Source organism: Plecotus auritus, assembly GCF_963455305.1.
Source record: "Plecotus auritus genome assembly, chromosome: 6".
Taxonomy (NCBI): domain Eukaryota; kingdom Metazoa; phylum Chordata; class Mammalia; order Chiroptera; family Vespertilionidae; genus Plecotus; species Plecotus auritus.
In genome coordinates, this window is record NC_137773.1 from 96,537,446 (window position 1) to 96,564,935 (window position 27,490).

At 52.8% G+C, this 27,490-nt stretch overlaps 3 protein-coding genes across 4 annotated transcripts; 1 reads left to right on the top strand and 2 right to left on the bottom strand.

Moving 5' to 3' along the window:
• Window positions 1-3,814: 3,814 nt before the first annotated feature.
• MVB12A (multivesicular body subunit 12A) lies at window positions 3,815-10,385 on the top strand. Its single transcript, XM_080673620.1, has 9 exons — window positions 3,815-4,174; window positions 4,264-4,362; window positions 4,491-4,587; window positions 5,688-5,814; window positions 6,378-6,497; window positions 6,576-6,682; window positions 7,121-7,182; window positions 7,502-7,558; window positions 7,752-10,385. The coding sequence occupies exons 1-9, from the start codon at window positions 4,091-4,093 to the stop codon at window positions 7,812-7,814; spliced, it is 816 nt and encodes a 271-aa protein (XP_080529746.1). The 5' UTR covers window positions 3,815-4,090; the 3' UTR covers window positions 7,815-10,385.
• Window positions 10,386-11,405: 1,020 nt separating this feature from the next.
• On the bottom strand, window positions 11,406-17,337 carry TMEM221 (transmembrane protein 221; the record flags this gene model as incomplete). 2 transcript variants are annotated; one of them, XM_080673619.1, is made up of 4 exons in its annotated part: window positions 11,406-12,403; window positions 13,051-13,281; window positions 16,249-16,334; window positions 17,018-17,337. In XM_080673619.1, 4 exons carry the CDS (start codon window positions 17,335-17,337, stop codon window positions 12,342-12,344), a joined length of 699 nt encoding a protein of 232 aa, XP_080529745.1. The 2 variants fall into 2 exon arrangements, with proteins under 2 accessions (XP_080529745.1, XP_080529744.1); XM_080673618.1 differs by lacking the exon at window positions 11,406-12,403 and having other exon boundaries at window positions 12,812-13,281.
• Window positions 17,338-20,005: 2,668 nt separating this feature from the next.
• NXNL1 (nucleoredoxin like 1) lies at window positions 20,006-26,715 on the bottom strand (the record flags this gene model as incomplete). The annotated part of the gene is made up of 2 exons (XM_080673624.1): window positions 20,006-20,324; window positions 26,390-26,715. 2 exons carry the CDS (start codon window positions 26,713-26,715, stop codon window positions 20,006-20,008), a joined length of 645 nt encoding a protein of 214 aa, XP_080529750.1.
• Between the last annotated feature and the right edge of the window lie 775 nt (window positions 26,716-27,490).

Sequence of the window (27,490 nt, forward strand, 5' to 3'; positions counted from 1 at the left end):
TCTATATAAACTTTTAAGATTCTGGCAGCTGGTGTGTTGATCTACTCATCCTACAGTGTGAACGACGAGCCTCATGGGTATTCCCTTGCATATTAAACTGCCAATTAACTATCTGAAGTGGTCTGCTATTTCAGCCATCTCTACTTGTCCTCTGTGTATGGGGGCCAGTTTCAGATTTTACTTGGGGAACTTCTGATGTTTGGAACCAAAATTCTTCCCAACGCAGTGGGACTGTGGATGAAAAGGGGCCACATGCCTGATTAGCTCAGGGAAGGCCTGCATTGGGGCCTTGCAAACTCAGAGCCCTAAAGTAATCACAAAGAATGATCTGGCCAAAACCGGTTTGGCTCAGTGGATAGAGCATCAGCCTGCGGACTGAAAGGTCCCAGGTTCGATTCCGGTCAAGGGCATGTAACTTGGTTGCGGGCACATCCCCAGTAGGAGGTGTGCAAGAGGCAGCTGATTGATGTTTCTCTCTCATCGATGTTTCTGACTATCTATCCCTCTTCCTTCCTCTCTGTAAAAAATCAATAAAATATTTTAAAAAAAAGAGAATGATCTGAAATTACAATTTTAACTAAAAGCAGTTTATGGTGGGTAGTCATATCCTAGGCAGGTATCTTCCCTGACACAAGTTCATCTTTACCTTAACTGAGCCTGTCTATTGTCTTTTTCATCTATGATAGCATATCATTAGAATGTCAAAATAGCCCTGCCGGCATGGCGCAGTGGTTGAGCGTCGACCTATGAATCAGGAGGTCACGGTTCGATTCCAGGTCAGGGCATATGCCCAGGTTTTGGGCTCGATCCCCAGTGTAGAGTGTGCAGGAGGCAGCCAATCTATAATTCTCTCTCACCATTGATGTTTCTATCTCTCATTCCCTATCTGAAATAAAAAAATATATATTTTTAAAAAGGATGTCAAAGCAATTTTCCTTTCTCCAGACCCCTCAAAGCACAGGCACTGCTCTGAAGAGACCACAAATCCCCTCATTGTTATTGTTGGCAGTTAACTTGAAGCATGGTAACCTCCATCTTGGGTAAAAACTGCTGTTTAAAATTTTAACCCTGTTATTTTGGCTTCTGTAAACATTTGCTTGCTTAAATAATGGGGAAAAATAAGACTACTCCCATTCCAGAGAGGCCATAAACTATGCTCCAGACAGAGTTGTCAGTGCTGGTGCCAGGCCAGGCCTTGAGATATGGTCTCACGGCCTGTCCCAGCACACAGGACTTTTTCTCAGAAGGTCTGGAAGTCTCATTCCAAATTTGGAAAACATATAAATAAGGGAGACTTCCACCATATTGGGCCCCAGAATTTGAGAAGCAAGATTTCCTCTGGGCCCACTAGGGCTAGCAAAATGAACAGGAATCCAAATAAATTTGGCTTATTGATTAAGGCGTCTTTTGATTTACAATATAACAAACTATCCTGCACTCACCTAAGTAAAATAAGTGTGTGTCTATCATTTTACTTTTTATCTAATACCAGAGGTTTCCCCTGCTTTGTTTTCTCCCGCCTCCCTAATCTATCACCAATGGATTTCATGTAACACAGTTATGTCTTCTCTTTTGATTGTAATGTATAAAACAAGGTGCAAAATTGCCATTTCCCCAGAGCATCATCTCAGTCCTTTGAGATTTTGCTTCCCAACATTTGTTGACAGCTTGGCTCAAATAAACTCACAACAAATTCTTCACAGATTTGAATGTTTCTTACACTGACAGGACTAATGGGGTTCTTCAATGGGAACACATGGTTTGTTCACTTCTGACCTCATTGTTGGTTCATCTTTTCCAGGATGTTTCTTATGGGTATTGACTTTTGAATTTCATATAATTTTCACATGTTAATAAATATTCTTCTTCTTTTGATTTCTTGCCCCAACATCTATACTAATAAAAGGGTAATATGCTAATTAGACCAAGAGACAGCTGGGGAGGGTAGTTGGGGACCATGAGGCCAGCAGGGGAGATCAGTTGGGGGCGAGAAGGCCGGCAAGGGAGGGGGGCAGTTGGGGGCAAGCAGGCCGGCCAGCAGAGTTGTTAGGGGCGATCAGGCAGGCAAGCAGGTGAGTGATTAGGAGCCAGTGATCTTGGAGTGATATCTGAATGCCAGTTTAGGCCCGATCCCACATGGATCCCACAAGGATCGGGCCTAAACCTGCAGTCGGACATCCCCCGAGGGGTCCCAGATTGGAAAGGGTGCAGGCCAGGCTGAGGGTCACCCTCCCCCGCCCCATGCATGAATTTCATGCACCGGGCCACTAGTTAACATATATAAAAATCCATTCTTGCCCTGGCCTGGTAGCTCAGATGGTTGGAGTGTTGTCCTGATATGCCAAGGTTATGGGTTTGATCCCCTGTCAGGGCACATACAAGAATCAACTAATGAATGCATAAATAAGTGGAACAACAAATTGATGTCTTTCTCTCTAAAACAAAACAAACAAAAAACAAACTTCTGTACTTAAAAAACACATTCTTAGCTCACAGATCATACAAAAACAGGTAGTAGGCCAACCCATGATACTGTACCATATGTTGTAATGTACCCCACAAATTGCACAAAGGACACCCCAATCAAGAAGTCGAATTAAGGAGTCATTTTATTCAAGAGCCAGTGGCCACGAGGGGGCAATAGCACTCCAAATCTTGCAGTGCCTGAGTGAGAGCAGTAGCCAGTTTATAAAGGCAAAAACCATATCCTGGTAGACATTGGAGTGTGGAATTATCTTGCAAAAGCAGTTTTACAGAAGCAAAGTTAATAATCTCTAAAGGTTATTGTAAGGTTCAAGGTGCAGGAAATGGGAGTCGGAGACCAAGGCATGTTAAAGAGGAGGTTTATTCCGCACTAACAAGCAAGATTCATTACGGAGGAGGGTAGAAAAACCAGGATTAGAGGAGGGGGAGGAGGAGAAGGAAAGACCCAGCCGGGCTGACTTGCAGACTGGGAGAGCAGCAATATGTGCAGCAGTGAACACGCCTTTTGAGGGGAGGAACAGGAAGGGGTTGGGCCCAGGGTGGTATGGGAAGGGGTGGGGCCCAGGGCACTCGGCATGCGCTGATTGGTGGTTGAATGTCTGGGGATGTCCTGGGGCAGACGCTGGTTACCTCATACATCATACTCCGCCCACCAGTTGGGGGAAGGGACCATCTATCAGTTATCTATAGTTTCAGTTCCTGGAGCCACTGAGTCAAGGAAAGCAATTTTTGGGTCTGGTCCTCGGGCACAGAAGAATAACCTTTGTGATGTGGGCTGGCAACACACAGGGGTGATTTATGTGTGCTTCCAGGTCTCAATCTGGAACTGAGATAACTACCCTATTGTTTAAGCAAGCAGGTGTGTACAGAAGCCAGAATAGCAGGGTTAAAATTCAAACAGCAGTTTTTACCTGAGATGAATGTTACTATGCTTCATTGCTTCGCATAAATATAAAAGAGTAGGTTACATTATGTCCCTAATTTTCCATAGTCCCCTTCTAAAGGGTGTAAAAACATGTTTCCATATTAAATACGTTTAAATCTCATTTTAAACAATTAATTGTATCTGTGAACAAGTCCTCAAATTATACCAAGTTTTCATGTCTTATGGTTGTTCGTGCTTTTCGTTAAACTAATTGCTGCATTAGCCATGAAAGTTTCTTTTGGTATGATCTCCCAGAACTAGACTTGTGGGTTTTCCCTATTTTTCCCTTAAATTTCCCGGGAAATCGAAATCTAATCGCTACAGCTACTGATAACGCAAGGCCTTCTGGGGAACGTAGTTCTGGCTTGCAGCGAGTGAGTCTTCTGCGCTGAGCCCGGACATTTCCAGCGGAAGTTGCTGGGCGTGAGAAGGAAGGGAGAAGACGGTTTTCCGCAAACGTCTTCGTTCACGGGCGCACCTGGGCGACGCAAGGGGGCCGTGGCTCCGCGTCCCCATGCGATTGGACTGCGGCTTTCCAAGCACGCGCAAAAGGCGCTTTACGGGCCCCGCCATCGCAGGGCCGTCTGGGAGTTGAAGTTCTGACCCCCTCCCGAACTCTGTGGCCGGGCAGCGACTCCGAAATCCGAGGCGGTCCACCACCTTCGGCGCTTGGCTTGAAGGATGGATCCGGGGCCTGACGCGGTGCCGCTGGCTGGCCTGGCCTGGTCGTCGGCCTCGGCGCCCCCGCCGCGGGGATTCAGCGCGGTGAGCGGCATCGGGGGGCAGGGGTTGAAAGGGGGCACTGGAGACTGAGCCTGGACAGGCGCCTGGCGCTGACCCACGTCCCGCCGTAGATCTCCTGCACTGTGGAGGGGGCGCCCGCCAGCTTCGGCAAGAGCTTCGCGCAGAAATCTGGCTACTTCCTGTGCCTCAGTACCTTGGGCGGTCTGGAGGTAAGAGGCGCTCACCTCCAGGAACCCCGGGGTCCGCCCACACCCCCTGTCCATTCGCGGGGCCCTACGCCAGGCGCGCCGTCCCCGCTGCTCGGTGACTCGCTGTGTTCTCCCCACTCAACCCACAGAATCCGCAGGAGAACGTGGTGGCCGATATCCAAGTCCTGGTGGACAAGAGCCCCCTCCCGCCGGGCTTTTCCCCGGTCTGCGACCCCCTGGACTCCAGTGAGGCTCGCGTCGGAGGCTGGGGGGGTTGGGGGTGCGTCTGCGTCCCTGCAGGGAGGACCAGGGAGAGGGATGGAGGATGACAGGCGCGATTTCTGAGCCTCGGCAACCCCCTGACTTACTGGCTGCTGACAGGGTTGGCTGAGGACTCGGAGCTCTGTTCCAGGGCGGGGTGACGGGCTCTACCCTGCGTAAAAATGTGCAATTGGCACAATCTCTCTCCTAGAGTAACAGCAGAGACCTGTTTTGTAATTGTTACTACTACATCTCGTTACACCGCAGTCAAGTTGAACCACGCGCAGTTCTCTTTTAAATTTTTTTTTTAAAATTGATTTGAGAGAGAGGGATGGAAACATCAATGTTGAGAAAGAATCATCGATGGGCTGCCTCCTGCACGCCCCCTACTGGGGATCGAGTTCACAACCGGGGCATGTGCCCTGACTGGGAATCCAACCGTGTTGTCCTGGTTCAGGGATCCAGGCTTAACCACTGAGCCACAGGCTTTTGCACACTCCGCCTCCTCTCCGGGTTAGCTGATACTTAGCCCTCCGCAGCCTTGGAGCTGCCCTAATAGCCCTGACGGCCCTGCTTTCTAACCATCTGGCTTTCCCTGCCTCGTCTTGCCATTCATATTTGATTTTTAGGGTATACCTATTGACACTGGAGTTAGCAAACTTTTTCTGTAAAGTGCCACATAGTAAATATTTTAGGCTTTGCAAGCCAGGTGGTGTCTGTTGCATATTCTCTCACACTCCCCACCCCCTTTAAAAATGGAAAAACCATTTTTAGGAAAACATTTGTTGGGTGGGATTTGCCTCATCGGCACTCAGTTCTGTCTGATTCCATAGCTACCCGTCCTCATGGTGGTGCACACGGTCACCCTATGAATGCTCCTTCCTGTCACCAGAGATGAGCCTGCCCCAAAGGCTCCTAGAGGCTGCATGGGGTTCTCGCCTATGGCTCCATCATTCACGGTTTAACCAGAGAGATTAACACCATCCAGTGACTGCCTTAAACAGTGCCTTGGCAACTGTCATCTTGGAGCTATCTTTGGGTCCCTTCCCTGCTTTTCCCTCTTCTCACTCCCCCCACCCTCCCAGAGGCCTCTATGTCTAAGAAGAAACGCCTGTGTATGAAGTTGGTGCCCCTGGGAGCTGCGGACACAGCTGTGTTTGATATCCGGCTGAGCGGGAAGACCAAGACGGTGCCTGGATACCTTCGAATAGGGTAGGGCAGTGGTCGGCAAGTTACTGGGGTAGGGCATTCCCCCCCACCCCGCCACCCCTGCCTTCAAACTCTAAGAGCAAGTTTATTTAGAAAGTTACAGAGGTAGTAGAAGGGCCCTTGGAACTTAGGAGAGAGAAAAGCAGAGGTAACACACCTGGGGAAAGATGAAGGTGAGGGGGAAAGTTCGGACTTCTCCCCCAGCTTTTGGCCTCCTTCCTTGCTCCCAACTCCCATGTGTATACTCTGATCCTCAGAGACTCCCCTGAGGTCTCCATCCCTTCTACCACCTCTCTGTGCCTCAGTTTCCACATTTACAAAGGGACAGTTGTACTAGTCTTGTGGGGTCATCATGAGGAATAAATGAGTTGGTGTGTCTGAAGTTCACAGTACAGTGATGGGACCCAGCAGTTGTTTAAGATGTGGGCTGAGATGCTGAAAGGAAAATTCCCCAAAAGGCAGGAGTCACCCCGAGATCCGGGTTCCTCCTCTCTTCTCCTGGCCGCTGTTCTCAGCCCTGGCTCTGCCTTGGGCCAGAACACCCCTCTCCTTCCCTCCCCATCTAGGGACATGGGTGGCTTTGCCATCTGGTGCAAGAAGGCAAAGGCCCCTCGGCCAGTGCCCAAGCCCCGAGCTCTCAGCCGGGACATGCAGGGCCTCTCCTTGGACCAACCTAGCCAACCCAGGTGAGTGCTTAGGCTCAGGGGTGGGGGCGGTAATGGGGGCGTCATCCGGTCTGACCTGGGATGTCCCATCACCACCAGCAAGGGCGGCTTCCCAGAGGGGACGTTGTCGAGACTGGGTTCAAGGGCCTCCACCCTGCGGAGGAGTGACTCTATCTATGAGGCCTCCAACCTCTATGGCATCTCAGGTGAGTGCAGAGCTGGCAACTGAGGGATTGGGGTTGAGGTTGGGTGCCACTGGCCAAAGGTTTATACAGCTCAGAAGGGGTGTGGCCACGGTTGGAACCAGGCCTGGCCCCACCCTGTTCCATAAAGACTGGCAGGGGCATGGGCCAGGGCCCGTTGGTTCAGTTGGTTGGCGCGTCCTCCCTTACAACAAAAGGCTTTGGGTTCAGTTCCTAGTCGGGCACACCCCTAGGTTGCAGCTTCCATCCCCAGTTGGGGTGTGGACAGAAGGCAGCTGGTGGATGTCTCTCCCTCACGTTAATGCTCTTTCCCTCCCTTCGTCTCTCTAAACCAGGAAACAGATCCTCTGCTGAGGATTTAAAATAAAACTGGTCAGGGGGAAGGGAGCCCCAAGCCCCCTGCCCCTCAGATCCTTACTCCCCACCCTGTGCTTTCCTCAGCCATGGATGGGGTTCCCTTCACGCTGCACCCCCGATTTGAGGGCAAGAGCTGCGGCCCTCTGGTGAGTCTGTGCCGTGGGGGAGCTTGGGTCTGTCCCTGCCCATCACCTTCCTAGACAGGAACACAGGGACCATCATCCAGGCCCTTCCCAGCCCGCAGCACTGAGCCCAAGTTTCTGGGTTGGGGGAGGCTGGAGACCAAGTGTTGGGGCTGGAGGGCATGGGGGAGTCTGGAATGGAGGAGTCCAGAGGGGCAGCTGGATGCTGGTGGCTAGAGGCTGTGGCAGGAAGAGGGAGGGGACATCCAGGCAGATATTGAGAGAGGGAATGGGATTCCTGGTAGGGGTCTGGGTCCAAGTCTGACCTACCCCTGCCCACCAGGCCTTCTCTGCCTTTGCTGATCTGACCATCAAGTCGCTGGCGGACATTGAGGAGGAGGTAGGTGCTGGGGCGGGGAGGAAGGGTAGGGGGTGCTGGAACCATCTCCCACACCAGGCCACCTGTCTTCCCCAGCTGCACCCCACCTCTCCAGGGCTGGAAATCACTTAGTCCGTAAGTGGCTTCCCCCCGCAATTCCTCACAGCAGCCTCCACGGCCCCTCCCTCACTCTGTGTTCTTCCTCCCCCCTCAGTACAACTACGGCTTCGTGGTGGAGAAAACAGCAGCTGCACGCCTGCCCCCCAGCGTGTCATAGCCCCTTCCTGTTCTAGGGAAGAGGCCCTGCCCCACAATCCCAGGACTGGCAGCTGTCCCACCCTAGCTCATGTTGGGGACCTTGGCAGTACAGGGCATTCTGGACCCTCAGCCACATGGGGAGCTGCTAGCCCGATGGGGGTGGACCTGGCTGCTTGATGGGGTCTCCTGCCCCAGGCCCTGTAGGGCAGAGGGGGGCTAGATGGAAACCGGTGCCTTCACGTCATTTGTGTCAAGACTCTGTGGTGCCCGGAGGCCACAGGCTGTCCTCTGGGCAATAAACACTATGCAGTCTGCCATCTGGAGTCCTGATCCTGGCCCTGAGTGTGGCTCGTGGTCTTCACCTTGTGCAAGCTGGACAGCCGTGCACCCAGCAGGCGTGTGAAACCCCAGGGGAGGTGGCCCTGCTGCTCCTCCCGTTCCACAGAATGGAAACTGAGGCCCAGGATTCTAGGTCACAAGGAAGACCCAGTCCTGCCCCTCTGCCCTTGCGCATATTAACGTAATAGTAACAGCTACCATGTACCATGGGGACCACTTCGCAACACCTTAGACAGGTATCTCATTTAATCCTCTCACAGCCCAGTGGGAAGCCTGTTTTGTCACCGTTTTACAGATGGTGACACTGAGGCAGCGGACAGCTAAGATCACAGCTGGGCTTAGGCCCAGAGCCTTCTCTCAGCCAGAAAGCTCTCTGTGCATCCTTTTCCCTCCGCTGAGCTATGGATACAATGGTCAACCCTCATTATTCGCAGTAGTTCCATTTTATAAAATTGCGGAGAAAACTGAATTAGTGAATATTGGGTTCCTCAGGAAAATGGGTGGGTTTCTATGAGTAGCTGTGGTCACATTTTTGTCAAGTGATTGATACCTTGTTTATGATACGGATACTGCTGCATCGTTAACGTTGAACTCACTGCCAACAGCAGTGTAACTCACACCTGAACAAAGCTCACCTCACACATATCTTCTCTGATAGTACGAGGCAGCCTCCTGGCGCTTAGGGATACCAGACGGCACTTCAGCACCACGCATGGGGGCCTTTTTAAACAGCGAAATGCCAAGAGAAAGCACAAAAATGGGAAAAGCAGACCACAAAGAAGACTTGTTTACAGTCTGAGCTGGAACAGAAGGCAGTATCACCTTGTTCCGCCTCCGCTGGGAACATGTGCCTCCCGAGACTCGGATTGTGCCTGCTCTGCACGTGTCCTCCAGGGACCATGAAAGCACAGGAGTATTTTGATTTGGGGGTTTACAAATAAGTTTTAGCCGGTAAGAGAACAGAACGTGCAAACACAGGATTTCGAATGAGGGTGGGCGGTATTTGTGAAATTATCTGCCCCAGGCTCCTCTGTCACGTGTGTGCTCCTCCTCTGCTCTCCCCTACATCCCTGTAGCATCAGGAAAGCCCCCAGGTCTCTTTGGCTCAGAAGGCTAAGGGTTATTTGTCATCCACACCACGTGCTTCACCGCCACGGACTCTGCTGGTTGTAGTTGTGTGGAAATCCACCTGAAGGGGCAGCCACCATCTCCTGACCGGGGCGGGTGGGGCGGACTCAGAAAAGTCTGGCACTATCAGTTAAAAGGCCTAGCTAGGAAGTACCTTGTTCAAGTTCAGGTCACAGCTCATTGGCCAGAATCCGTCCCATGGGGCTTAAAGGGACAAACCACCCAACCGGGCCCTTATGTCTAACAACATTACCCCAGGAGTCTGAGCGGGGAGACCGCCCTGCACAGGGGTCTGAGGGAAGAGGGTTCCTGCTCTGGGGTCTGAGGGTTGAAGGCAAGCCCCTGTTCTGGGGTCTGAAGGGGAGGGCAAGCCCCTGCTCTGGGGTCTGAGAGGGGAAGGCAAGCCCCTGCTCTGGGGTCTGAGGAGGGAGGGCAAGCCCCTGCTCTGGGGTCTGAGAGGGGAGGGCAAGCCCCTGCTCTGGGGGCCGGATAGGGAAGACAGCTGTCTTGGAGGGGGCGGGGGGAAAACCATGCACAAGGTAGTCCTCCCCCACACACTCAGCTGCCCTGAGAAAACTAGGCCTGCAGTGCTGAGCTATCTCCCCATCTCCCCTGTGGGCTCTGCGGCCCCTGCCAGGTCCCGCCCAGGCTGCTCTGGCGCCGGCCTGGGAATTCAATCTGGCTGGAAAGCAAAGGTTGTTTGTTTTCCCTGGTTGCCTTCTCAGCTACCCCGAAACCATCCCTGGATCACTTTCCAGGGCAACCGTGTGTGATCGGGGCCCTTGGATGACCTGTGCTGGCCTTGGTCTAACTGGACCAGCTGTCATATGACCCTGCAAACTCCCAACCTTCTGTGCCCTGCTGGGCCTGGCCCCTCACGGAGGGACCAGGGCCACATCAATCCAAACAGCCTCAGGCGCCCTAGCTGGTTTGGCTCAGTGGATGGAGCCTCGGCCTGTGGACTGAAGAGTCCTGGATTCGATTCTGGTCAAGGGCACATGCCCAGGTTGCGGGCTCGGTCCCCAGTAGGGGGTGTGCAGGAGGTAGCTGATCATGATTCTCATCATTAATGTTTCTGTCTCTCCCTCTCCCTTCCTCTCTGAAATCAATAAAAATATACTTGAAAAAAAAAGTCCAACAGCTTCAGGCTGAGTTGACATCATCTTGGGCTACAAAGGGAATGAAGCCTGACCTTTCTGGCCTTTTGCTCGCTCCTGGGCGCTGAGAGCCAGGCATCGCAGGAACCCGGGTACCAAGCGGGACAAGGGACCTTTCTGGAGAGACACAGTCCCAGGTCCACTGCTAGCTAGCTGGTGACCCTGAGCAGTAACTTAACCTCTACACTTCCAGAACATTTCATCACCCCAAAAGGAGGCCCACCAGCAGTCACTCCCCAGCTCCTGGCAGCCACCAATCTGCTTTCTGTCTCTAGATTTGCATGATTTGGACATTTCATACAGATGGAATCATACAATATGGGGCCCTCTGTGTCTGGCTTCTTTTACTCGGTGTGAAGGTTCCAAGGTTCATCATGTTGTAGCACGTGTCAGTGCTTCATACCTTTTTGTGGCTGAGTAATAGTCCATTGTGCTGATGGACATTTTGTTCATCCATTCATCAGTTTGTGGACTTTTTTGGTGATTGTCCCTAGTACTGCTGTGAACATGCATGCACAAGGATTTGTTTGAACACCTGTTTTCAATCCTTTTAGGCCTTAAATGTTGTACTCCCACCCTAGTCCCGGCTATGAGGCAAGGGGGCCAGCTTCTAGTTCCCCTGACCAGTCCAGGAGTGAGGCCCTCTGCACCGGCAGCCAGCCGGTCCTTCCTTCTCTCTCCTCTCTCCTCCATCCTGCGTCCCCAAGGCCTGCCCCATTCCAGGGAGTTTTAGAACTGGAGTCCCCAGTATCCTCAGGAACCTGCTCTGTCCTGGATCCCTCTGTGATGGGGTTCCAGCCATTGCTGCTGGGTGGCCTCACTTCTCGGGCCTCAGTTTCCCCATCTGTGAGTGGGGTTGTCCTGAAGATGAACCGAGGACAGGAAAGCACCTGGTCCATAACATTTATTCTTATTTTATCCTCTTTGTTGATATTCATCATGCTCACCAAGAGCCCATGCTCACTGGGCATGCTCATGTACACTGTCTCCTGACCCCACTCCACAGTGCGGAGGAAGTCTCCAGCTTCCCAGTGACCCAGGGAGCAGATGGCCAAGGCTGGTGGGACCCCCAGGTCTGTGATCAGCTGGGTCCCTACCCAGGGTCAGGTCCTGCTGGGTGCTGCCCCTTCTCTGCCTATTGGGAAGAGTCCTAAGGGGGTTTCCTTTGCTGTGGCTGAGCCTCCTCTGCTCCTTGGGCCCTAGAGTCCTCATGTCTCAGGAAAGGGCAGGCTGGAAAATTCCTGGGACATCTGCACATTTGGGTAGGTGTGGGGGGTCAGACCATCCCCACTCCTGGTGAAATTTATATGCATGAAGCTTTGTGGGAGACAGTTCCCAGGGCAAACCCCTGTCTCCCATTCCTGCCCTCCCCACCCTCACTCCTGCCACCCTACTCCTACCCCAAACCTGGGCTTGGCCACAAAACACATTCAGGTGTGGCTCAAGTGACATGGAGATAGTGAGGGCCAGAGTTTATTTGCAGGATGGGAGTGGGGCCAAGGCCTCTGGAGACGCCTAGGGCTCTGAGTTATCCACTCCAAGCCCTGCCAGGTCCGTGAGCCCCAGAACATCAAACCATCTTTCTCAGCTACCAGGTGCCCCGACTGACAGCAGCATAGGCTGCCACACATTGACATACTGTGCACAGGCCCCCGGAATGGCTTACACGGAGTCTCATGGGAGCCCTAGGCAGAGGGATCGATGCTGTCCCCATGTTATAGACCAGGAAACTGAGACACGGAGTGGTGAAGCCCTCACCACGGACCCACAGCCAGGAGTCTGGGTGCAGCCCTTCAGGGCTGCTGTGGCCCTGGGCTTCTCTGAGCTCTGCACACAAAGGTTTCAAATGCTCACAGACTGGAAGGAGTCGCAGAGACTTGCACTGGCAGCAGCATGGGGGTTACAGGACCTGGCTCTGATGCTCAGTACTGGCCGGGGGACCCGTGGTGAGTCACTGCCCCTCTCTGGGCCTCGGTTTCCTCATCTGTAAAATGGACGGAGACATTTAGAGAACCACTGCCTAAGCCCCACCCTCCCCTCCTGCCTATCCCGGAACCTCATTGTCCGTCTGCGTAGCTACATTTCCCAGTCTCCCCTGCAGCAAGTTGTGGCCATGTCCTGATCAGTGAGAAATAAGCAGAAAGGTCCCAAGGCCTCCCAGGAAGACTTTGGAAAGATGCTGAGCCAGCCCTGGCCTCTGCCTTTCTCTCTGAATGAGGATGTGAAGGCTGGAGCCCTGGCAGCCATTTTGTGCCATGAGGCAACTTTGAGGGCAAAAGCCAGGAATGCTGTGAACTGAAGGAGAAACCAAGCTGTACTGCTACTGTGACTGATCTCTGCAGAGCGCTCTTTCTGCTGCCTGACACCAGCTCTCTATCCCTGACCCCTGAGCTCACACCAGTGTGGAATCTTTCCCCAAACCCCCTGGCCTGTGTCCCAGCATGCTGCGCATCTCATGGGTGACCCCCTCCCAGTGCCCCCCACTGACCAACAGTGTCCGGTGCATGCAGGATGCAGACAGGCTGCTCTCACGGACACCCCCGACAGTTGCAGGCATTGAGGCAGTGACTGAGGGTCTGAGGGGGTCCCCAGGTTCTGGGCAGAATGAGTAGGGGATTTGGTGGTGGGTACCCTGCTGGGGCGGAGCCCTGGGGCTGGCCTTGGAGACTTCAGCGGAGCGGGCAGGGTCATCTTCAAAGTGCGGTGGTGACAGCTCACGGAGACCACGGCGGGTGGCTTGGGCAGCCCGGAGCAGAGAGTGGGTCAGCACGGCCACCAGGGCCAGGGCGCCCAAGCCGAGGATGGAGGCGGCTGCTGCTCCCGCCTCGATCTCGAAGAGCAGCAGAGCATAGATGGATAGTCCTGAGGAAGGAAATATTTCTCATTTACTCAGTCTACAAACATTTGCTCCCCAAGCCCTGGGAGAGCTTCCCAAAGAGGGGGCAGTCATTCAAAACTGTCCAACTCGGTAGACACGTGGATTAACTCATCGATCCTCTCACAACCCACAAATATATCATCATGATGTCAATTTTACCACAAAAGGGTGAATTTTGTTATGTGCGCTTTACCACAATTAAAACCACCCAGATCTCAGGTTTTCTGAATCCCTGTCATTGGCCTTGAGCGAATCACAGCTCCTCTCCAGCCATGGTTTGCTAATCTGAACAAGACAGTTGGTGACCTGGCCTTGAGGACCTAGCTGGTTCTCTGTCACTCTGTCCAGCATTCAGTTGGCACCATTCATTACTGTGGGAACATTTAACAGTGTCTACCCCCTAGATACCAATAGTACCTTTCTCCCACCCTGTGTGACAACCAAAAATTTATCCAGATATTGCCAAATATCCCCTGGGGCATAGAGTCAGCCCCCATTGAGAACTGCCAGTCCAGTCCCCGTCCCCACCCTGGAGGCTGGTCTAGAAGCTCTGACCCACCCCTGTGGCATCAGTGACCTGTATAGTGCTAAGCATGGCCAATCAGAGCATTGCTTCCAATCACTATTGGTGCAGGGCTTTCACATGACCCAAGCTCAGCCAATTAGAGTCAGCACTAAGACTTTTGCTTGGGATCTGAAAACCCAGAAATTTTCTTACTGCAACCCCTGGGAAACTTGTGAGAGAAGCCGAGGCTGATAGAGGATTTCTTGGCACTTTGTGGGAGTGTTTTTATGCCTTCTTTGGCTCTGTACTCTTGCTTTTGAGGATGACACATTGTATCTGGCATTAAAGTGAGGGCAAGGACATTTTCGCTCTAAACAATTGTTTTTTCAAATTATAGGAGAAAGTTTATTTAGAAGGTTACAGAGGTGGAAGAGATCAGCCAGCTGGGTTATGTGGGCTTAGGAAACGAGTTACAGAGGCAAAAGAAGGGCCCTTGGAGCCTAGGAAAAAGAAAGGAGGACATGCCTGGGGAAGGAGAGGGCACAGGCAGAGGTGTGCTCAAGGGAGAGAAAGAGCGTGCGGCTCTGAACAGTTTCGAAAAGGTCTTCATAATTATTCTTTTGGCTCTGGTTAGCAATGAATGGAGGGTTGACTGGCCATAGTGGGGATTCTTGCCAAGTGAGGTCTCCTAACCTCAGAAAGACTCTAAATGGGAGCTGAACGAATTCTTAATCTAATGCTTGATGAGACTGACATAGTTACCTTTTTTTTTTTTTTTGCCCTTTGTGAGGTTTCCATATTTTTAAATGAGGATACTTTATTCTCTAAGTCTCCAACATGTTTGCTGACTCATGAAAAGACGGGAGGTTGTAGGCATTTTGTCAAAAGCACGGATACAGGCATCTTTCTAAGGGGAAGCAGGTGAAGCAAGCGGCATTTCTGATGGCCTCATTTGAGCAGCTGGACTCAATCACACTAAGGCCAACAATCCCCTGGTTTTTTCAGATAGTCACCCCATCCACTCTCTTCATTGTTAATCCGCACTCAAGGATATTTTTTTCCATTGATTTTTAGAGAGAGTGGAAGGAAGGGGGAGAGACACAGAGAGAAACATCTCCTATCTATTGGTTGCCTCCTGCATGTGCCCCTACCTGGGGCTAGGGATCAAGCCTGCAACCGAGGTATGTGCCCCTGACCATAATCGAACCTGGGACCCTTCAGTCCCAGAGCCAATGCTCTAACACTGAGAAAACCGGCTAGGGCTCCACTCTCTTAAAAAAAAAAAAAAAAAAAAAAAAAAAAGCCCTGACCAGTTTGGCTCAGTGGATAGAGCGTCAGCCTGCGGACTGAAGGGTCCCAGGTTCGATTCCGGTCAAGGGCATGTACCTTGGTTGTGGGCACATCCCCAGTGGGGAGTGTGTAGGAGGCAGCTGATCGATGTTTCTCTCTCATCAATGTTTCTAACTCTCTATTCCTCTCCCTTCCTCTCTGTAAAAGATCAATAAAATATATATTAAAAAATAAATAAATAAATAAATAAATAAATAAAAAACACACACACAAAAAAACACTCCACACACCATATCTGGAGCATTTTATTAAGCCAAACAAAAAAGTTAAGCAGAGTTCCCTGGACTTTACATACAAATTCCCACAGTGAGCCCTAGGCTCACATCTCATAAATACATATTTTAATTGTATCTCCTAAACATTTGTCAAGATTATAACAAAATATAACATGTCAGGAGTCTCTTTAAAGAAACTTGATGATTTGATGCTTTTACCAGCAGGTGTGGGTGAGAACATTGATCTAAGTTATTAAAAGTCAGGAGGAAAAGAGAGTGATGTGTCCTCTGGCACCCAGCTAATTATTTTTACTCTCACTCTCCTTCATGTTTGGGGATTTTAAATTGTATTTCTGGTTTATAAAGTGTATTTCTCCTCCTCCCCCGCCCCTGGCTCCTTAAGCCATTCTTGAGCTGGAAGTTCTGATATTTGTAACCAAAACAGTTTTTTGCTAAGGCCAACCTCTGAAACTATGTCCTGAAACTATCAAGGACATAGAAAATTTTGTTCAAAACCAAACATAGAGAACTGATGAATCAGGAGTGTTCTGAAGACAGGTACCATTTACGAATCTCCGCCCCGCCCTCCCCTCCGCCACTGGAGCCAGATGCCATCTGTGGGCTTTTAGGGGGATTAACTCAAAATCCTCTCAGCAATTCTATGAAGCAACAAACTGTTATCATCCCATTGTACTGATAAGGAAACTGAGGCACAGAAGGAATTTTCCCAAGGCTCCCCCTCCACAGAGTGAGAAAGTGTCAGACCCAGGAGTCAAACACAGGCAGGGTGGTTCCAGAGTTGACCCCAGTTATGGGACCATTAACCCTGGCCATTCCCACCCATGGCCCCCACACCCCATGTCCTGTCCCCCCGCACGCACCTGCTAAGTAGACGGAGACCCCACAGCAGAAGAGGCCCACGGCCACATGTCTGAGGAGGCGGCAGTCATAGAAAAACCAGTCAGACCTGGGAAGAGGGGGCAGGAAGAAAGGGCTCTGGAGGTGGAGCTGGCTGGGGAAGGCTGGGGCGGGGGAGGGAGGGAGTGGCCCAGCTTTGGGGGAAACAAGATCTGTGTGAGGATCCATCCTGGGCACTCATCCATTGTCCCAGGTAAATGTTCACCACCATTTACCATCCATCCATTCCTGTCGATTATTCAACCATATAGCTTCCCTTCCATTTAACCATGCCCTATAAATTCATCCGTCCACTAATCCACTAATCCACTAATCCATGCATCCATCCATGCATCCATCACTTATCAACCCTAAGCCTGACGCCCGGCCTCTCTGCACTCAGAGCCTAATGCCCCCTAAATGACAAGAGCTTCCACCAGAGAGCTAGCCGACCCCTGGCCCTCTCTGAGCCTCAGTTGGCACATATGTAAAGCGGGTGATGCGTGGGGGGTGGGGGCGGCGGGGTGTCGCAGCAGTAGTTTCACCTGCTATAAATTTTCAACTAATAGAATTGAGAGAGGGAGGCAGGGATGGAAGAAAGGAGGGAGGAGGGAAGGGTAAATGAGTGGAGGGAGAGATGATAAAGGGATGGGGGAATGAAGGGGAGCTCCCCCCAACTTGAGGCCCAGAGAGGGGTAGTGGCTCGCCTGGGCTCCCCAGTCCCGGGCCGGACGGAGGGGCCAGTCCTCCTACCTGCCGGGGCCGGGCCCCCGGGCCAGCTCGGCGCCCAGGTGGCCGCAGAGGGCGGCGAGCAGCAGGCAGGTGAGGCTCAGCACCAGGGCAAGCGCGGCGAGTGCGGCGGCCAGCGGCAGCAGCGCCCCGGCCGCGTCCTCGGGCAGCCCCGGGCCCGCGCCCAGCTCCGGACCCAGACCGTCAGCTCGCGTCCCCCGCAGCTCCGCGCGGCCCGCCTGCAGCTGGAACAGCAGCTGCGCGCCCAGCGCCGCCAAGACGGCCGCCGGGACGCCCAGCAGGATCATCGCGGCCAGCACCCGGTCGCTGTAGGAGCGGGCCATGGTGGGGCGGGCGGGCCCGGGGCAGTCGAGGAGTCAGAGATTTTCAGGGGAAGGAGAGTTAGGGGTGGCGGGGGTCCTGAAGGGGGCGGGGTCGCAGGGGTGTTTGAAAGTTGGGGTGACTTCAGGAGCTTCAGTGTACAGGTCGCACTGGGGACGAGGAAGCTCTGCGAAAACTTGGAGACAGTCTTTTCTCCTCCTTTGGAGGACCCTGCGGGCGCCCCCTCCCGGCTTCGGGTGCTGGCGGGGAGGGGCCGGCGTGGGGCGGGGCCAATAAGGGGAGGGTGGCCCCCCACGAGGGGCAAGGGCGTGGTAGTTCCATGCAGGGACCCCTAGAGGTCTCTAAAGTACCCCCACTTCTGGCCTAAGCACCTGTTTCATTGTTGTTTTTAAAAGAAACTTGGCCCCGCCCTAACCGGTTTGGCTCAGTGGATAGAGCGTCGGCCTGCGGACTGAAGGGTCCCGGGTTCGATTCCGGTCAAGGGCATGTACCTGGGTTGCGGGCACATGCCCAGTAGTGGGCGTGCAGGAGGCAGCTGATCGATGTCTCTCTCTCATTGATGTTTCTAACTTTCTATCCCTCTCTCTTCCTCTCTGTAAAAAATCAATAAAATATATTTAAAAAAAATAAAAAATAAAAGAAATTTGGCCCCGGCCGGCTCAGTTGGTTGGAGCATCCTCTGGGACACCAGAGAAGTTGCCTGTTGGATTCGGGTCAGGGCACATGCCTAGTTAGGGCGTGTGCAATCTCTCTCTCTCTCTCTCTCTCTCTCTCTCTCTCTCTCTCTCTCCCCGTCTCTCTCTGTCTCTCTCATATCAATAAAAACCCCACAAAACCGTTGTCTTCTAAAAGCTGCAGATGAACCTGCACCCTACTGTTAGGTATACTGAGTTTAAGAGCCATTATCACACAGGGTCCAATGCACAGGTGGCTTACTGGGGTCCACAAAGGGAAAACTGGCTGGAACCTGAAATAGGCGGCATCCCCGACGGATCCTCGTTGTCCTCACCTGGAGATTGGGGATTAGGGGTGAGAATAAAATAAGGCGCTCACTAGTCCATTCACTCCCCAGGCCTTCCAGGCCCAAGGCAGCGGCGTCTCAACTTTTCTGGAGATTAGGCGCGGGGAAGGGGGTTTACATCTCATTTACATGTTTGGCTCCCCGGCCCCCCCCCCCCCCAACGTGGCTCACCATCTCTCCCTCAGGTGGCGCCAGAGGCAAAACCGAGAGGTTCCTGGCGCCTAGATAGCTCCAGTCCTCGTCGGACCTGCCAGATAGGACCTAGCCTTCGTGTCATTTTTCAGAAGAAAGAAAGGAGGCTTAGAGACGGGAGGTGACTGTCCTAGTCATACAGCCAGGAAGTGGTTCCAGACTGGAGTTTTGATTTTTTATTTATCTACTAGAGGCCCGATGCTCGAAATGCGTGCAAGGGGCTCGGCCCTCGCAGCCCCTCGCAGCCCCGGCTTTGTCCGGAAGGTCGTCCGGACTGTCGTTCTGCTGTTCGATCTAATTACCATATTAGCTCTTTACTATATAGGATTCTGTTGTCTCTCCAGGGACATTCGGTACCCCAGCATCCATGGCACCAAGTATTGAAATGCATCCCGTATAAACGATAAAGGATTGTTGTAGTCTTGCATATTAAATAAATATATGGACCACTCATTTTCCCCCTTTTATTGAATTTATTGGGGTGATACTGCTTAACAAAATTATACAGGTTTCAGGTGCACAACTCTACAACATGGACATCTCATTTCATGGAAGATGGGCTGAGCGTCCTCAGCACGATTATTCGATTTTATTTGCATTTTCCCATATTGGATCCAGTAACCATTCCACCTCACCCAGGTCTTAAAAATATTTCTGGAGACCCGGACAGAAGGCTCAGACGCACGCCTCTGGAGGACAGGACAGGCCCTGGGTCCGCCCCCTTTTGAGGAGAGGGTATCTCACAGCCAGACCTCCATCCTGCCCTAGGTCCCACCCTTCACCTGGGGGGTGTGTGGGGGGGGGGGCGGGGAGGGGGGACGCGGAATCAGAACAGACTCCTCCAGTTCCCACCCTGAGCCTCAGAAAGACCCTTCTCGGCCCTGACCGGCCTGGGTCAGTGGGTAGAGCATCTGCCCATGAAGGATGTCGGGTTTGATTCCTGGTCAAGGGCAAGTACCTGGGATGCAGGCGCGTGTGGGAGGCAACCAATCAATGTGCCTCACATCCACTCCCCCCCCTTTCTCCCCTCCCTCCCTTCCTCTCTTAAAAAAAAAAAATCAATGGAAAAAATGTCCCGGGGTGAGGATTAACAGACCCTTCCCACTCCCCATGGGCCTTTCCCGCCATCTGAAGAACTCAGGACTTTTTCTTTTCCCCCTACACTCCCCCGCCTCCCTGCTAGGGCCTCCTGCCGGGGCTCCACCTCTGGACAGAACTCACAATGGTCCTTCCCCTCGGACCCTGTGGGGCCCGTCTGATTCCGCTGTCCTCATCTCTGATTCCACCTTGGGGAGCTGAGAGTAGCCCCCGGCCCCACCCACCACCGGGTAAGGGGTGAGGGGTGAGGGCGCACCATAGACCCGCCCCACCAGAGGGTCAGAACAACCCCCCATCCCACCCTCGCTTTCTCGGAGGTGTCATTACAGAACCCCCTCTGGTCCTCCTCGCCCCCCAGGTCAGAACAGCTCCCCGGCCCCGCCCTCCGGCCCGGGGTCGCCTCCTGCAGCCCGGCCGTGTGCGCCCCGCCCCGCCCCGTCCACGCGGTACTTGCGGCGGCGCAGCGGCTCGGTGAGGCTGCGCGGCGCGGGGTCGTCCAGGTCCTCGGGCTGCAGGAAGCTGCGGTCCAGCACCTCTGCCGCCTCCTGCCAGTTGGCGAAGCAGGCGGGGCCCAGGCGCCGGATCTCGTCGGCCGCGTCGCGCGTGAGCACGTCCCCGCTCGGCTTGAGCACCACGACGGCGGGCAGCCTCTCCACCGAGAACTGGCGTCCGAGGTCCCTGCAGGGCCGGCAGGTCAGTGACCCCGAGCCGGGAGCCCTACATCTACTGAACGCCCAGTGTGCACTGCCCGGGCTGGGCGCTGGGGGAGCCCGGGACCAGGGCAGGCCTGGCCACAGGGACCCTGAGCTGTGTCTCCGACAGCCCAGACTCGCTCGCATCTCAGGCACTTTGCACTGGCCGTCTCCTGTCTGCTCTACCTGTGCATCTTCCCAGACCTCTGCCCATTGAGACCCAACTTCACATCGCAGCAGCTCCTTTCCCCCTGCTGTTCAGGGCCTCTCAGCATCCAGCACATTGCATAGGCGATCTCTCCCTTTCTCCCACAATAGAACTAGCTTCGCCAGGCACGCGGTTCTGTTCTTACTCACTGGTGTCCCCAGTGCCTGAAACAGTGTGGGACGCAGAGTAGGTACTCCGGAAATGTGGGAGAGGGATGAATGAATATTAATAAATGCCATAAAGAAGTGTGGGTAAGGGGCTGGCAGTTAGGGAGGGCCTCTCCCAGGAGGTGACCTTTGAGCTGAGATCTGCAGGAGGGGGGGGGGGTGGGCTGGGGGAAGGGGTCCCAGGCAGAAGGCGCAGCCCATGCAAAGGGTGCTGACTTGATCATGCAGGCCCCACAGGGTCACAACGTTTTCTTTTCAGTGTGAGGAGGAAGCTGGTGAGAACCATCCACAGGCCCAGGAGATCCAGGACCTATCTAGGCCAAAATCCCTCACAGTCTGCGTGGAGTAAAGGGAGCCAGACTGGGCCCATCACCCACGGTTCTTTTTCTCCCCCCCCCCCCCCCAAATTATAATAGAAAGTTACAGAAGTAGTAGAAGCGAGCCAGCTGGACTGCGTAGGCTCAGGAAACAAGTTAGAGGCAGAAGGGCCCTTTGGCTTAGGTCCTAAGCCTTAGGAGAGAGAAAGGCAAGGCTAACACACTTGTGGGGAAGAGGAGAGGGAAAGGCCGGGGTGTGCTCTCCAGAGGGAGAGCGCCTCACCCTCGGTTCTTAATTTCTGCCCCTTGGTTCCCGGGTGGCCCTTTTCCAGCCTCCACACAGAGAACACAGGATACCTGCAAAATCTCACAGGAGTAAGTTGCCAGACAGCAAGTGAAAATACAGGACACCCAGTTAAGTACGAATCTCATATAAACAAATAATTTTTAGTATAAGTATGTCCCATGTAATATGTAGGACAAACTTATACTAAGAAATTATTCATAGTCTGTGTGAAATTTGTATTTTATTGTGCATTCTATATCTGGCAATCCTGCGGGTAGGTGGGTGGGTGGGGGTGGAGGGTTGGAATGGGCTCACTTTCTCCAGTTACCAGCTGGGTGGATGTTTTGTTGAGAGGAGTGCCTCAAACAAGGTCAGCATTTTCTACGATGCCCTGGCAGCTGGCATTTCTGCCTCGGGGAGGGCAATGTTGCCACTTCTGGGGAAAGGACCCTCCCTCCCCCAGCTGCAGAGGGCAGTGGGAGTGAGCCAATGTCCAAACTAATCTTGGGTGGAGAATGAAGTTCTTCATGACCAGAAACTTCCAACTTGTTGTGTAACAAAATGAATGAAATCAGAAAATGTCACGAAGTCTGCAACTCACTTTCAAATGTTTCAGCACAAACTTCACACGTATGTACCGGCAGATAAAGCAAATATGGCAAAATGTTAACAATGACCTAGCGTTTCCTTGTGTGCTTCTTCCAACTTTTTGGTATTTTTGAAAATTTTCATAATAAAAAGTTGGGGTTTAAAAAGAGTGAAAGGCTTACTGCAGAAAAGGGAAAAGTTTTAAAATAGCCACAGCCCTAGCTGGTTTGGCTCAGTGGGTAGAGTGTCGGCCTGTGGGCTGAAGGGTCCCGGGTTCAATTCCAGTCAAGGGCACGTGCCTAGGTTGTGGGTTCCATCCCCAGTGTGGGGTGTGCAGGAGGAAGCTGATCAATGATTCTCTCTCATCATTGATGTTTCTATCTCTCCCTCTCCCTTCCTCTCTGAAATCGATGAAAATATATATTTTTTAAAATAGTCACAAACCAAAGCACCATTTATTGGGCTGTTAATTGTAAAGCTTGACTCCAGCCACCTCTCCCTCCCTCAGCTCCAGCCCCTCCATGCCCAGCTATGCTGAGGACCACATCCACACTTGTTAAGGTGGCATTTAGGGCACTGCTGCACATGGTGCCTGCTGACTTCTCACACCTGCAATTACTTATCGTTCCCTAAATTGGCTGTCCTTCGAGCCTTTGTGCTGTACTATGGCCTCTGCCTAGAAACCCTCATCTTTCCTCATACTTCATCCTCCCAACCTTCCTGTCCTTAGAGGTCTCTCTTTAAAGCCACTTCCTTAAATGAGCATCCCCTGACCCCCACATCTCAGCAAGGACCCCCCCTCCCCCATTATATCTCTACATGGCATCCTTCTTCCTTTGTCCTTCAGAACATACTGCAGTTTGCTATTATGTATTTGAGTCTTTGTGTGAAACTCGCTGGGGGCTGCATGGACACAGGGATGTGTAGGCCCTACTCTGTACCCCTCAGTCTTCCATATATGGACTGGCTGCTCAACACCAGATGGTGCTCTATCAGTAAATGAATACTGTACATCAAACTAAAAAGCTGCACAGCAAAAGAAACCATCATCAAAATGAAAAGGGAACCCACTGCGTGGGAGAACGTATTTGCCAATGATACCACTGCTAAGGGGTTAATTTCCAAAATATATAAAGAACTCAACAAAAGGAAGACAAACAATCCAATTAAAAAATGGGCAAAGGGCCGAGCCAGCGTGCCTCAGTGGTTGAGCGTCAACGTATGAACCAGGAGGTCACAGTTCGATTCCCGGTCAGGGCACATGCCCCGTGCTGTGGGCTGGATCCCCAATGGGGGGCGTGCAGGAGGCAGCCAATCAATGATTCTCTCTCATCATTGATGCTTCTATCTCTTTCTCCCTCTCCCTTTCTCTCTGAAATCAATAAAAAAAAATTTTTTTTAAATGGGCAAAGGACCTGAGTAGACACTTCTCCAAAGAGAACATATAGATGGCCCATAGACATGAAAAAATGTTCAACATCACTAATCATCAGAGAGATGCAAATTAAAACTACGAGGTATCACCTCACACCTGCCAGAATGGCTACCATCAATAAATCAACAAACAGCAAGTGCTGGCGAGGATGTGGAGAAAGGGGAACCCCAGTACACTTCTGGTGGGAATGCAGACTGGTACAGCCACTATGGAAAACAGTATGGAGTTTCCTCAAAAAATTAAAAATGGACTGCCGTTTAACCCAGCAATCCCACTTCTGGGAATACTAGTGGCCCTGTGCACGGATTCGTGCACATTGAAAGGAAAATAATTAGAAGAAATATTCTAATATTGCTTTTTGCCCTTTCTCCCTCAGCCCCTGGGAGCCAGGTGGCGGCCCCGCCCCCCCACCTCCGCTGCTGGTCGCCATCTGCAGGGTGATGGGTGGGGCGATCAGCTCCTGCTCGCACCCACTGTGGGGCGCAGCTACACTGTTTTGGACAGGTTCAAGCCTTGGACTGATGAGAGGGCACAATCCTCTCATGGCCACATGCAAGTCCCAGCTCAGAGGGCAGGGCCCTCCCAGCACAATTATAGCCAACAGCTGTAGTTGTAAGCTTGAACCTAGGGTCTGAACACGTGGCCCCATGTGCCTGCGTGATAGAGTTCAGGTGCACGTAGTTGAGTAGGATTGAAACCCATGAGAATGTTGTAAACATCTTGATCACGCCCTTACTTTGCCTCGTGGCATCCGCTATACAATAAAGACAGGGCTTGTGGGGTGCGGCGCGGTCTCTCAGGAAGCAGCGTCCCACTGAGACCCAACTTTCATTCTCTTGTCTGTCTTTTCTAAGCCTTTCAGCCACCCCCACTCAGGTTCACCCTTGGCTGTGCTGGTGTGGCACAACCCACTTTGGCTTGGAGCTGCCCACTCACCTGATCCACCATCCCACCGTGGTCCCCCTCTCATCGGGGCCCATTGGGGCCGGCAGTGCCTCCACTGCCGCCCCCTGGTGGTCAGCGCACATCATAGCAAGCGGTCAAATTCCGGGTTGAATGACTGCCTGAGGGAACAATTTGCATATTAGGCTTTTATTATATATAGTGACCCGGTGCACGAAATTCATGCACATTAAAAGGGAATTAATTAGAGGAAATAATTTACTATTGCTATTTGCCCTTTCTCTATAATAGAAGTGTCAGTGATGAAAGAAAATTAGTAAAATGTATATGAAAACCTTCCTCCTGTCAGAGTCTGGGGCTCACCACGGGACCCAGAGTCAAGTCCCTGCCCACCACATGCACTCAAAATCGCGTGAGACCCAGACCCAGCTGGTCCCCCCTCATTGGGCTAGATCCAGACCCGGCCAGTCCCACCCTTGTCAAGCCCTGCCGGGCAGGGGGCGTAGCCTCAGGTCCCCTGGCCCAGTGCCAGGATGGGGGGCATGGCCTGAGGTCCCCCAGCCTAGACCAGAGTGGGGGGCATGCCTTGAGGTCCTCCATCAAGCCCCACCAGGTGGGGGACACAGCCTGAGATCCCCTGTCAAGACTCGCTGGGTCGGGGGCATGGCCTGAGGTCCCCAGTCAAGCCCCGCCAGGTGGGGGGGGGTGCAGCCTCAGGTCCCCTGGCCCAGCACCGGGAGGGGGGTACAGCCTCAGGTCCTCTGTCAAGCCCCACTGGGTGGGGGGCATGGCCTGAGGTCCCTTATCAAGCCCCACCTGGTGGGGGGCCAGGCCTGAGGTCCCCCAGCCTGGTGCTGGGGTGGGGGGAGCAGCCTGAGGTACCCTAGCCCAGCACCAGGACAGGAAGCGCATCTTGAGGTCCCCTGTCAATCCCTGCTGGGTGGGTGGTGGGGCCTGAGGTCCCCTGTCAAGCCCTGCCGGGTGGGGGGTGCGGCCTGAGATCCCCTGTCAAGCCCTGCCGGGTGGGGGACATGGCCCGAGGTCCCCCGTCAAGCCCCGCTGGGCAGGGGCGCAGCCTGAGTTCGCCAGACCCAGCACTGGGGGTGCACCTTGAGGTCCTCCATCAAGCCCTGCTGGGTGAGGGCCATGGCCTGAGGTCCCCTGTCAAGCACTGCCAGGTGGGGGGCACAGCCTGAGGTCCCCTGTCAAGCCCTGCTGGGTGGGGGGCATGGCCTGAAGTCCCCTGTCAAGCCCCACCTGGTGGGGGGCATGGCCTGAGGTTCCCTGTCAAGCCCTGCTGGTGGGGGGTGTGGCCTCAGGTCCCCTGGCCTGGCACTGGGGCAGGGGGTGTGGCCTGAGGTCCCCCAGCCTGATGCCAGGGCAGGGGATGTGGCCTGAGGTCCCCTGTCAAGCCCAACAGGGGCAGAGGAGGGCGTAGCCACAGGTCCCTGCTGATTGCTCATTAAGGCTCCTTATGGGAACTTGGCCTCAGCTGTGGGTGCAGCCATCTTTGTGATGGAGTGATGGTCAATTAGCATATTCCCTCTTTATTAGATAGGAGGAGGATATCCTAAGAATTCCAAAATACCAATCAGAAAGAATATATGCAACCCTTTGTTCATAGCAGTGTTATTTACCATAGCTAAGATCTGGAAACAGCCCAAGTGCCCATCAGTAGATGAGTGGATAAAAAAGCTGTGGTACATTTATACAATGGAACACTATGCAGCCGTAAAAAAGAAGGATCTCTTGCCCTTTGCAACAGCATGGATGGACTTGGAGACTATTATGCTAAACAAAATAAGCCAGTCAGAAAAAGATAAATTTCACATGATCTCATTTATATGTGGAATCTAAAGAACAATAAACAGAATAGGTCCAGAGGCATGGATGCCTGGAACAGACTGACAGATCTCAGAGGGGAGGAGAGGAGGGGGGCAGGAAGAGATTAACCATAGATGCATAAACTATGGACAGAGACAATAGTGTGGTGAAGGCCTGGAATCGGGTGGGGACTACGTGGAGAGGGGGAAAGTGGGGAACATCTATAATACTGTCAACAATAAAACAAAACAAAAAATACTTCACTCTCAGCAGAAACAGCCCCTCCTCCAGGAAGCCCTCCCTGACCTCCCCTCCCACCTCACCTCCTCAGGTCATCCTCGAAGGGCAGGAAGAGCCACTTCTTGGGCATGTCCTTGAGGAACAGGTCCTGTTGCTCCTCTGTGGTGTCCTGAGACACATACACCAAGGCCAGCTGGGCTGCCCGCAGCACATAGAACTCATCCGTAAGCTGAATGAAGAAGTCCCTGAGAATCGGTGCAAAGGCCTGGCACTGGGGGCAGGACCCAGCGCCGAAGAACAACAGCACCAGTCGGTTGTCCAGCCTGCGGCTGAGCTCTGCCTCTGTATCCAGTTCATCCTGGTCACTGTTGTTTCGGATCAAGACTCGACCAGAGAATAGGGAGGCCATGGCAGCCCTGGCTAGGGCCTGGGAAAGGGTGCAGGGACCTGTGTGGCCCTGGGCCTGCTGGCTGGCTGCTGTCCGGGGATTAGGAATCTTTAGGAGGTCAGTGTAGGGCCTCCCTAATCTGCCTAAGCCATGACCTGATTCTGACCTGATTCTGCAGAGCCTCCCAGGGCAGAGGGCAGCTTCCAGGGCCCTTTCTCAAGGGAGAACTGCAGATGCATTTTAAAAATGCACAGGACTGCAAAGGAAACCCATCATACTGATATATGGTATGAAACCTTTTTCTTATGCGATGTAAAAACACATGCTTCTTCATGAACACATTGAGTAATCCCGATTCACTGGGGCTTTACTAATCACTGCAATCTCCAAGTGGAGATGAGCATAAGTGGTATTTTGAGGTGTCTGCTGTGACCAGGATGTGATGTGAAATTACCTTGGGTTTCCATGGGTGAAAGGGTCACAGGACCGGCCCATGCCTGTTTTGACAGGCTTGAGAGGCTTGCTAGATTCCAGTGAGAAGTTAATGAAAATAAAGATGACTTCCCACCTGAATTCTGTCTGGACAGTCCACCTTAAGGTCCCCTGATGTGCAAGGTTGAAAATCATGGCCACCATATTTTGCAGCCCCTTCCTTCAAGAGATGGAAACCAGTTCCCCTCTCCTTGAATCCAGGCTGGCTTGTGACTTGTTTCAATCAACAGAATGTGGCAGAAGGTGTGAGTTTACAGGATTACTCTCACCTCCCGCTGTCACTCTCTTGGAATGCTTCCTCCAG

Coding starts and splice junctions, on each gene's coding strand:
- MVB12A (XM_080673620.1), top strand. CDS start 4,091: ATGGATCCGGGGCCTGACGCGGTGCCGCTGGCTGGCCTGGCCTGGTCG. Junction 4,175..4,263: donor CGCCGCGGGGATTCAGCGCG/GTGAGCGGCATC, acceptor GTCCCGCCGTAG/ATCTCCTGCACTGTGGAGGG. Junction 6,498..6,575: donor GACCAACCTAGCCAACCCAG/GTGAGTGCTTAG, acceptor CATCACCACCAG/CAAGGGCGGCTTCCCAGAGG.